Consider the following 11,796-nt stretch of genomic DNA (forward strand, 5'->3'; position numbering starts at 1 on the left):
CTCCGGCGGGAGTGCGGCGTCGGCGCCGCCACGCGCGAAGTCTATTTCTGCCGGCGGCGCGGTGGCGCTGTTTCTGGGCCGTTTAGGCGATTCGCAACAATTTTCATTTACCGTTCGTTGCTCCCGATAAGTTTTACGCGACAGTTCTAGGTTGACATTCCTGTCTTTAAACTTAAAACTGAGTAATGAGTCCGTTAGACTAGATTTAATAATCTAATATTGTTCAGATTTATCTATTGGTTATCTTCAACCTCGCGCCAGTCTCGTTACACTTCGTACTAATTTAATTTCGTGGAGAAATTATAAATATAAATTAAAACAATAATACGATTACTTTTTAATAAATTTATTTCATAAAATTACAGATTTATCTTACAGCATAAAAATAACGATAAGGCGAGTTAGAGTTATTTTAAAAAGTTGCCATAACCAAAAAACGAATTCACAAAAGTATTTATTAACAGTCTGTAATTAATTTGTTCAAAAATACAAAAAAATATTATACTTACAACTATGAACACTAAGCAGATCAAATTAAATTAAAGAAAATATATTCACATGCCACATATAAAAAAAATCGTAATAGACAAAATTAATTTCGCAAATAATCTTATATAATATTACCTGTAAGCTAAAAAATAATAACTATTACAATAATTTGTGTCACAAAACAATCATTTACAAATCACATTTATATAATAAGAAACGTAGCCCTCAATAATGAACGTTGTATAATATCAGTTGTACGTTTATTTTCTTCTTTCAAATGTCAAATTACTGATGGCAGAAAGAGAGAACAGTATGAAACTAAATAGTTTTGTACTATACACACGGCGACTTTACAGACAGTAAATATTCGTTCTGCAATGTTTTTAAGGCCTTTAACTTTTTTATTTGGACTAGACGTTTTATATAATTAATTAACATTTAAACAACTTGCGTAAAATATATAATTTAAAATACATAATAAAATTAATAAATAACGGTGCTGAATCGGTTCTTAACGGTCTGACAATACATATTACTATTCTTTTTAATTCCAAAAATGAGAAAGAGATGGCAAGATAATTATTCCTGTTAAATTGGTTTCGTTTTGATATATGTATATCTACATGTGTATGTACTGCGACGTCCTGAATGACTATCAACGCACAGCTTATGCTGATCGGTAAAGACACACAACATTCGGTAGAAGTTGAGTCCCTCCATTTCTACTTTCTCCACATCGCGACAAATAAATATTATAGTGTACATTTTTGGGACAAACGTGTCGCGCTGAAAATACTCTATATATATCGAGTATATATTTTTTAAGTAAATGCAGGCAAGACATTGACCGTGAGCAGTTGCTACTATAGTTTAATATAAAGCACTTATTTAAATCTATTTAGTGATTGCTACTTCGTTTAAAAATAATATTTTTGCTTTGAAAAATAAAATGCAACAGTTTTCAAAAGGCAACCATTGAATACGAACACTTTGTTAGTAATATACATTTTAAATTCATACTATTATAAATATTAAGTCATATTATATTGCTAGGTAATCTTTAAATAAAGCCATTATTTTTTGGTAATGTTGAAATTCATTAAATAAAGTATGCTATATGCTGATCTGTTATGTATATTTTTGTACTTAATATGTAATAAATAATCATTACACACGTTTATAAATCTCACTAGTGTTTACGTGTGTATTACCATACAGGATATAACAATACTTATATAAATATTTGACTGTGTGATTTCATTTCAGAAATCTTTTTCTAACTACTGAGTTTCTTGATAGTTCTCATCGTCAGCCTAATCTACATTCAGATATAGTGGTACCTTAACACCTAATATTATGATCTTGAAAAAAGAAAATTTAAAGGAGCTTGTATGAGCGTACTTGAATAAGGTACATTTTGATTATTCAAGAGAGGAGATAGTAGACGCGAACGACTCACACAGGTTTGAGATGTTATCCTAAAAGTCGAGTAGCGCCGGCTTGGTGTCGCGAGCGCATTTAATGAGGGAATACATGAGCTTGACAAAACCCGTATCCTTCGGCTTCTCCAGGCCCCGGAGTAGCCTGTTCTTCATCACTGCGACGAATTCTCTGTTGCTCAGCTGTCCGTCCACTGCGGGAAATTACGAAACACATCTTAATTATTATGGGAAGTATGTATTGTCAAAATTTTATGTTAATATAAAGTGCGTGCAACATCAGTATACGTGTAACATTAATATTTACGTCAGATAGCTGCTACTTTGTAACATTGTGATAGTTAATTGCGCGACAGAGACGCAGTTCGAGAGCAAGACTAACACGGACTAATCGGGTCTGCTATGGAACCCTACGGACGACATGGCCCTGCATGTCGACACTTATCGGGACGGGTGTCATCGGGTAAGCACTTCGAAAGGGTCGAAGCTCGTCGAGCTCGGGGTGAAGAGCACTTCAAACGTCTCGGGGGATCGAGAAGGTCACGTCACACGCCGCTGCGACACCTCTCCGCCTGGAACAGACCGGCGGCGCACTCACTGTTCTCGTCGAAGATGGTGAACACGACGCGCACGATGTGCGGCTGCAGCGCCACGCGCGCCACCGTGCGCGCCACGTGGCGCAGCGTGGGCGGGTCGATGGACGCGCCCGCGATGTGGTAGAACGTCAGCGCCGTGTCCACGTCGTTGATGTTGTTCAGCAGGTGGAAGAACTGCAGGTAGTCGTCGCGCGTCACGCCCACGCCGTGGTCGCGGAACCTGCCACACACGCACCCGTATACGCTCCCGCACACGCACACGCACACGCACACGCACACGCACACGCGCGCGACGCCCGCCGGCGCGTCGTCACTTACATCTTCTTGACGCGCTTGAGCATTCTAGCCTTCTTCTTGGCGGGGTAGCCGGCGTACGCCAGGAGGAGTTCGGCGAAGTCCGCTTCAGTGATACGTCCGTTTTCGTCTGAAAAATTATACGAAAGATTTGCAGTCTTATATTTTCTGTAAATATAGAAACTTCTCTTCCTCGATGGAAATTCAATTGATTATGAAACGTGGTAGTACCGAGGCCACGAGCAATTCGAAGACTAATTATTTAATGTCTTGTTCTTATTCTGTTTTAAGTTAGCTATTTTTGTGGTTGTAAGCAAGTACGTATAGTCTAACCTGGCTGTTTTCTCTGAAATTCGAGGGATAATATTTCCTTCTGTAATTGTTGCTGGAAATCCAGAAATTTTTCAATTGTCAACTTTTCATTGAGTTTGGGACCAAAGAAGTAGGTAGTCAGCGCCGAGTTTATGCCCTAAAAAGGAAAATATAACGATTTTAAATCAATTATAGGTGGATACATAATTAATATGTAATTATGATCAAATTAAAAAAAAAGAGTAATAATTATAATACTCTTTTTTTTTAATTTGATCATTTGATAATTTGATCACCATATACTTCAATATATACTTTACTCAAACCCAAAAAAATAAAAGAAATTCGAACACCGATTGTCGGTAGAACGCAAATCGTCATGAAAGTAATGTGACGGGGCTCGCCTTGAAGGTGTTGCCGGTGTTGGCGTGGTCGCGGTGTCGCGAGCCGATGCTGCTCTGCTGGCGGATGAGCGCGGCGACCTTCTCGAACTCCTCGCAGTCCACGTCGCCGTCCCCGTTCAGGTCGAACATGCGGAACGCGATTTCGAAGTGACGACGCGATGCTGAAATCATCAGTTGACATGTTTTATAATTAATATCCTGGGACATTTTTCACACACGTTTTCATTTTTTGGGCCATCTGATCCCAAATTAAGCTTGTACAAAGCTTGTGCTATGGAAACCAGACAACTGATATACTACATATACTACTTTTCTTTTGTAAATACATACATACATAGATAATTACACCCAGACTCAGGACAAACAGACATGTTCATGCACACAAATGTCTGTCCTGGGTGGGAATCTAACCCACAACCTTCGGTGTGAAAGGCAAGTATCTACCAACCACGCCAACCGGCTCGTCAAAATTAAATTAAATACGACATTCACGTAGGCATTAATTGTAGCTCTGTCGGAAACAACACGGCGTACTTTTATAATCGTACGATAATTAGTTTGTTTTTTTGTTTTAATCAATTTAGTGGTAATTTAACAATGATATTGTTATGTCCTGCTTACACGGGTCACACGGCTACAAATGAAATTATATATTGTAATCTATACTACAATATATTATAAAAATGTAAATGTTGTTTGTTTGTATCTGTAGGCAGGGGTGCTATTTTCGGAACGAAAATTCCAATTAAAAAAAAAATCAAGGGTTAAAATCTACATTATTCCTAAGTGCTATAGGCTAAATTATATTTATATTATTCGAGTTATCACCATTTTTGTCTAGCAAGTTGAAAAAAATGCCTCTTAAATCGGAAATATTTGCATGGGCTCACTAAACAGTTGAATATAATTGAAAACAATGTACGGCAACCTAGTCGGCCTTAAATAATTTTACAAAAATATGCTTTTATTTTTTACACAAATATTTTTTCGACATACATACCTACGTTTGAATGATTATTTTAACTACAAAATAGTACCAGTCCAGTAGAACAGCCTGTGAATGTCCCACTGCTGGGCTAAAGGCCTCCTCTCTTTTTTTGAGAAGAAGATTTTGGAGCTTATTCCACCACTCTGCTCCAATGCGGGTTGGTGGAATACACATGTAGCTGAATTTCAGTGAAATTAGACACGTGTAAGTTTCCTCACGATGTTTTCTTTCACCGTAAAGCACGAGATGAATTATAATCACAAATTACCTTTGACCCCACGATCATCGGTTAAGATTCACGCGCTCTTACCACTGGGCCATCTCGGCTTTATTACAAATTAGGAATCCCTACAAAAATAAATTATTTTATAATCACAATGGCATCCATAGGTATAAGATTTGGGCAAACATTTTCAGACGTTTATCAAAAGAATATTAAAACAACTATCACTCACACCGCCATTCATATTGTCAGTAGTTGCGATACTACAAACTGCTAAAACTGTTCGTGTCCCCCAAACCTGTGTTTGTATATTTTCTACATTTCCTTTCCTTTACAATTCCTTATTACTTTTAACTTAATAATTATTAGTAAAACGTCAGATTTTTTAACGCCATTTCTAATTTTCTAAGTTACCATATATAAACTATTACCCATAGCGAAACTTAAATGACATCGCCAAGTGTTTCAAATTTAGAAACTTAATAAATTTTACAATGATTTCAATTATTTCTTTACATATATAAAGGAACAGACTGCCAATTTCCTTTTTATTTAGCTTTTAATATCTAAAACAAAATGAAATCTCTACTTTTTTTATAACATAGGTAAGTGATCACCAACATAGACGCCCATAGACACTGGCATCGTAAGAAATGTTAACCATCGCTTACACCGCCAATGAACACGAACAATAAAAAATGTATACGACATAACAAATACCATAAGCCCTATACAAATATTAGACAAAGGGGCATTGAACAGTGTAGGCGGATTAAAAAGCAGGTAGTTGGAGTACACCGGATATATATTTTTTATTGAATTTCCAGAGGTCTGTGTTCGGCTTTGATTAGGTTTGTTGTCAGTATATTACACTGAAAGTAACGCAGAGGAAATCGAAGATTACGGGTTCAAACCCAGACAAGCATCACTGACTTTTCATGAGATTTAATTTGTGTTTATAATTCATATCGAACTATTAATGTTGATCTGCATGAAAATAATAAAATTCTGTTACCTGTGTATGGGACACTAACGGAATATTACCAACGTTACTTTAAACAGCCCTTTAAACTGTATATGGCCAATATAACATTTATATACTTATATACATTTAAATATTTAATTTGCTGTTTTATAAAACGTGTACCTACGTCACCCTTTTAAATACCAAGTTATAATAAATTGAAAATGTAATGAGTTTCCTCATTGCAACTAATTATTTTGTACTAGAATACATAAATATATTTTTTTAAGTTATATTTCTTATTCTGATGTTCCGTTTTCTTAGCATACCACGCTTCCGAATTTAAACTCAACTCATTACGTCAAGTACTGAAATAAAAACCACCATGTAGCTGAGTGAGTTATCGGATTCTAGATAAATAAGAAGCTCGGCGGCGAGATCAGAAAATCATTAAGTCCGCTCATGCTCCGTGCGCGGAGGCTGCGTCACTCACACTCGCAGCTCTCGTGTCGCGCGGTCGATGAAATACGAAACGTGAAAACCTTCGCGCGAAACATGTTCTAGTTAATAGCAACAACGGATTTATTTTTACCTATTACTTAAACTTATTTCGAACATTTAAAAACTATTTCCATACCACATGACGCGTCAAAATGATATTCCCTTCGAAACGACTCCGCTCGCGGATAAAGACAAAGGCTTTCCCGTGCCTGCGATGCGGCGCGAAAACATTGACGTTCCTGTTTTGGGCGACACTGTATGTTGTTGTCATGAAAATGACATTATTAAAGAACAGCGGCAACCAGGCGCCGAGGGACTGGGCGATACCTGACAATTACACCAAGTGGCTGGTAAACGAGCACCTATCATGTCATTTGACGTGCTGTCTCCCAGTTGACGTTTTGATGTTTTAAACATAATATTCAGTTGCAGGGCCCGGTTTTAGGGGACGATAACGAGTCGGATGCGACCGACAGTGACTGGCTTGAGCCCGACAATGCGACTATAATCGAATTGGAGAAGCGCGCTGTCAGGGCTCAAGAAGTCTGTCGACTACGATCCCTTCAAACGCAGGGTATAAACAGCAAGGAGTTTTTCGTGGATCACGCTCATAATATTGTATGGTGTAATATATTCAAGGCAGCCAGCTCGTCGTGGTTGTACAATTTCAATATTTTAGGTGCAGATACCATTACATCTAATCATTTTTATATGCACTTAATAATAATTTTATATTCAATGTAAATAAATCAATAAATATGTTTTACAGGTGGTTACGATAAGAAGTTTCTGGCCAAAACGAGGCATACACCTCTAACATTAGCTCGAAAGAAGTTTCCAAGGCCAAGCGAAGAGGAACTTCGGGACACCATAACCACGCCCGGGGTCATCTCCTTGTTGGTGGTGCGAGAGCCATTCGTCCGTTTGTTGTCGGCGTACAGGGACAAGTTGGAAAACACAACGCCGCCGTATTACAGAAAACTTGCACGAAACATTGTGGCAGAACATAGAGAGGCAGCGACGAAAGTTATGGGACCAATTAACTCGTTCGGTCCAACGTTTTACGAGTTCGTAGCGTATCTGATAACAAGGTACTCATCGGACTCGGCAACCTTCGACGAGCACTGGGCGCCATATTACAAATTTTGCACGCCGTGCGCTGTCAATTTTACGGTCATCGCCAAAGTGGAGACGCTGGCGAGAGACTCGACGTACGTCGTGCAGCAGCTCGGCCTGGGGCACATACTGGGAAGAAAAGTCAGGAATCGCAGGACGCGCCTCCGGACTGTCATGAACAAGTCCCGCGACGGGAAGAACACTTCCGCTTTGTTGAAATATTACTTCGGCCAGCTCGACGCGTACATGCTCGATAAACTCTTACAAATATATGGTATAGATTTCGATATGTTTGGATATGAATCAGATATTTATCGCCGTTATGTAAGAAAATAAACTATTTATAATATTAGTAGCTGGCTTTTATTTGTAATTACATACTACGAGTTAAATTTAAAGTACTTACTCGACAATACCGTCAGCAAGAAGATGTAATCACTAAAGGTGATAAGGCCAGAAGATCCAAGCTTGTAGAATATCGAATCCTCGTCTAAGTCCAAGTTGAGCCGCTGACTTATGGTCTGTTGAAACAGTTCATTAATTTTAATTTTGCATTTGCTCAAGTTTAATAAGTCTAAGCATGATATCTACATGTTTATTATTTGCAAGGCGCAATAAACTGTATCATAAATAGTATCTAATATAAATACGGAAATTTTCTAAAACTATTCATCTAATTTCCAAATCAAAAGAGTCATAAATTATAATAATTATCGTTAGGGGTCGTTGAACTTTGCTTACCGATGCTCTACTAAAATAAATTCTACAACTATTAAAGTTCTTGTACGGAGGTACCGCTATTATTATATAAACCGGAAGATAGAAAAGCATGCTGAAATAGTCAGGCAATTATAAGTTTTTAAGCTCACAATTTTAACTGAATTGCTTGTCTTGAATTAAGGAAATTATGTAAAGAAAGCTGGAAAAGAACTACAAATAAAAAATGCGCCTAAACTTAAATAAAAGGGGGTGTGGTCTAATTTATGGACAGGTACTGGAAACTGCGCGCTAGGATTATAATAGCATAGTGGGGGTCGAAAGTTTAAAATCTGTGCATATTATTAATAAAACAATATTACAAAGGAGTGAGCGCTAGATATTTGTGAAGAAGAGGCGAAAAGTCAGTACCTCATCGATGTTCTGAAAAGAAGAAACTGGTGTAAAGACAGTGCTGGTGCCAGAGAGAGAGAGAAGGAGACAGTATCAGTATTTTAATCTTAGTTTTAGCGACTATATTTATAACATCACTTTTTTAAATTTAAAACATAACACTCAATATTATAGTAGAATAATTAGTTCACAAATAATGATTGATTCATATTTTTTTAAGCTTATTATACTATATAATACCTGTTTATTAATGAATTGAATTATATAACACATTGAATAATTTTATTATCACATTAAATAGTAATTAGTATTAATTTATCGACACTATTAAAGGACTGAGCAAGTTATTTTCTGTGATAATGTTACTTGCAATTGGCCTCAATACTACAGGATTGATAAAAAAAAAAAAGAGTCACTTACTTTTGGATCATATCTCCTGTACTGATCAAGTCCTAAGCCTGTAAGTGCAATCATTATATTAATTAAAGCTTGAATCAACTGCGGCTGTACTTTTGAATGATTTTGATAACTGCCAAGAAGTGTGAGCGTAAATATAGGTGATTAGAAGAAGTTGCTACTTTTCCTACTTCCTATAAAAGAATGGGATAGTAATCAAATATGACCAACTGCTTTACTTGCTGTCCATGAAAATGTTACTCTGTCAACTTATTAACTTTAAAATGTTCCTAAGAACTTGTTAATAGCTAAGATAAATAACTTTTACTTTATCCTGAATCGGGATTCAAACCCGGGACCTTAAATTCTATTCTAAATACTCACAATTTGTAATAAAATTTAAATAGATGAAACCCTTCTGTAATATCATACAAACTCAACTTCATTTGAATATCAAGTATCTACTTTCCAAATTTTATATATTTATATCAAAGAATAAAAATCAGGGCATATAAATACTACCATCTGGTTGTTTGACTCCAGGTGTCATGGAACGTAGAAAATCATCTGGAGTCATGAACACTTCATGTTGATCATGATGTTGAGCTTGTAGAGTTGCAAAGTAACGAAATACCTTATCGGGCGTCGAGTATTGACGCATTCGGTTTTCATATTCAATGATCTATCCAGCAGCGTCCCAAATGAAAACATTATTATGACAAAATATTTTCTATAGACATAGTCAAGTTTTACAGTTACCAGGGCTCAATCACCAAGCGAATGAACCAGTGTAATTACAGACACACAGACATCATTTTATATTTCATGGTTAGTACCACATTAATACTAAAATAATTGATTTATATATCTAAGAACCTTCACTGGCAGTGACTACGGGTGAATCTGACCACTTATCACCATTTGACTGTCCTATGTAGAAGGGCTCTACACAAAATAATACTAAAAATTTAGTAATTCGTAACCTTATTTCTTTGCTAAATAGTATAAATAGAAGCAAAATCCATTAAAATACCATCAGGCTGCTGCATGCCAGGAGTTATGGCTCTCAAAAAGTCATCAGGTGTCATGTAAACTTCAGTATTTTCTCCATATGTTAACTTAACCGTTGCAAAATATCTAAATATTTTATCAGGAGTTGAATAAGCTCTCATACGATTTTCATATTCAATTATCTGTTATAACAAAATAAATGAAACAATTAAAATCAATAAATAAAAACAACATAAATAATAATGAAAAATTAAAAAACAATATTTAAACCAAATAAAAAAAAAAGGGAAATTAAATTATTTTAATTATAATGAACATATAGTTTACCTTTCTGTCCCTGAATCCTATTTTTTCTTTTCTGTATCTTTTCTTTCTTGTTTCAACTTCATTATCCGAGTCCGTTTTAGCAATGTCTTCTTCAGCTGCATTTAGAGATGGAAAAACTTGGTATTGCAACCTGAATGAAAGGATTCTATTAAAGAAAACTTGCATTTTATTTTTAATTAAACTGACAAATTTTATTTCAAGTTGCTAGGCTTTAACCACTGCTAGTAGATTGTATTTTTAATATGGCAAATGGAATGTATGTTAGACCACAGTGAGATTACAACAGAATATTAATGGTCTAAATGTTTACGATTATATTTTCTACTTACCAGATTTTATAAGACGTATATCCTACAATGCCTACAGCTACCGAATATAAAACGCATTTATTAAAATATTTTCGAAAATGGTCATAATTATTGTTTCTCGTGTCGTTATGATATTTTTGTAAACGAGTAGAAATTGGCGTAAACTTCGCAATTTCACCGATGTGTTGAACGTTTCGCACGGTTGATATTTCTTTAGGTATTTTAAGAAGTCGAGAATACATTTTTTTAAGTGTACTTTGTGCTGTTAAAATTTGAAATGCATCGTCATAAATAACCAATTAAAACTTATATGGATTATCAAATATGATATCAAGTTCCAAAGCGCACTACTCAAAGTATACTTTTAAGGACTCTGTATGAATAAAATTTGATAACAGCATTAAAATATTTTTTAAAAACAGGTTTCTTTCATTTTCCAGAGTTATTTGACAATTGACAGTTGACACTTGACGTCTGGCAGCAGTAGCAGTCAGTCTACAATTCACAATTTCAGACTGTCAGCAACCAAACAGTATTTTTTGAATGACACTAAGCAGCAAAAACACGTCAAATATACATTATTTTAAATTAGGTTTTTAATTTACAGAGACCCGATTACTACACAAATTATGTTTAACTATTTCTTTTGAAAAGGTACACAAACATAAATATTACTTTTTAATTGAGATCTCCAATCTTCTCCAAAATTGGTTTTTTAATATATATGTATCTATAAATAAAAGATTACTCTATTAGAGGTGTATGAAATGTTGTTGTTGTAAAATTTGTTCAACCTTGAATAACAGAGAAAAAATTATCAAGATTATAGAAAAAGTCGTGTGCAAACTTATAGAAAAACGACTCATACTGAATAATATGGGAATATACATTATAATGATGTACGTTTGACCGATCTAGGCCACGGCAGCCATTTTCTAGGGAGACTAGCCTATGGCACAGGACGCATTATAGTACACAGTGCAAACACAAATTCTTTTCTTTCACTCTCATAATAGAATGGAATGGTAAATCAACGAAATGATCGGAGAACAAGTCCAAGACTGAAGTCTGTAGGTGCTTTCCGATGTATGGAAGAGTAAACACTGTTAATTTCCAGACTCCAGGCTATTACTTAGAATAATTCTCATCTTATCCTAAGATTTGATAGTTAATTTTAGAACCTCGTGATTTGCAACTTTATAAGATAATTAATATACCAACCAATGAGGCAGTCACTGTATTAAAATTTATAAATGACAATTTTACGATCAAATATTATAATTTACAACAAAAAGATAATAGTTATTTGTAAAACACA

General features: G+C 35.5%; 2 protein-coding genes across 3 annotated transcripts; one reads left to right on the forward strand and one right to left on the reverse strand.

The window, feature by feature from the left end:
- Window positions 1-12: 12 nt before the first annotated feature.
- On the reverse strand, window positions 13-10,962 carry LOC126768788 (calcium uptake protein 1 homolog, mitochondrial-like). Of its 2 annotated transcripts, XM_050487117.1 has the most exons (10): window positions 10,500-10,960; window positions 10,171-10,300; window positions 9,866-10,025; window positions 8,857-8,894; window positions 7,733-7,847; window positions 3,535-3,695; window positions 3,152-3,287; window positions 2,843-2,948; window positions 2,527-2,744; window positions 15-2,122 (listed from the first exon to the last, which is right to left on the reverse strand). In XM_050487117.1, exons 1-10 carry the CDS (start codon window positions 10,718-10,720, stop codon window positions 1,968-1,970), a joined length of 1,440 nt encoding a protein of 479 aa, XP_050343074.1. In that variant the 5' UTR covers window positions 10,721-10,960; the 3' UTR covers window positions 15-1,967. The 2 variants fall into 2 exon arrangements, with proteins under 2 accessions (XP_050343075.1, XP_050343074.1); XM_050487118.1 differs by lacking the exon at window positions 2,527-2,744 and having other exon boundaries at window positions 13-2,122; window positions 10,500-10,962.
- Window positions 6,077-7,678, forward strand: LOC126768793 (carbohydrate sulfotransferase 11). Its single transcript, XM_050487137.1, has 3 exons — window positions 6,077-6,560; window positions 6,637-6,889; window positions 6,980-7,678. The coding sequence occupies exons 1-3, from the start codon at window positions 6,363-6,365 to the stop codon at window positions 7,660-7,662; spliced, it is 1,134 nt and encodes a 377-aa protein (XP_050343094.1). The 5' UTR covers window positions 6,077-6,362; the 3' UTR covers window positions 7,663-7,678.
- Window positions 10,963-11,796: the final 834 nt, after the last annotated feature.

This window comes from Nymphalis io, chromosome 5 (genome assembly GCF_905147045.1).
Source record: "Nymphalis io chromosome 5, ilAglIoxx1.1, whole genome shotgun sequence".
Taxonomy (NCBI): domain Eukaryota; kingdom Metazoa; phylum Arthropoda; class Insecta; order Lepidoptera; family Nymphalidae; genus Nymphalis; species Nymphalis io.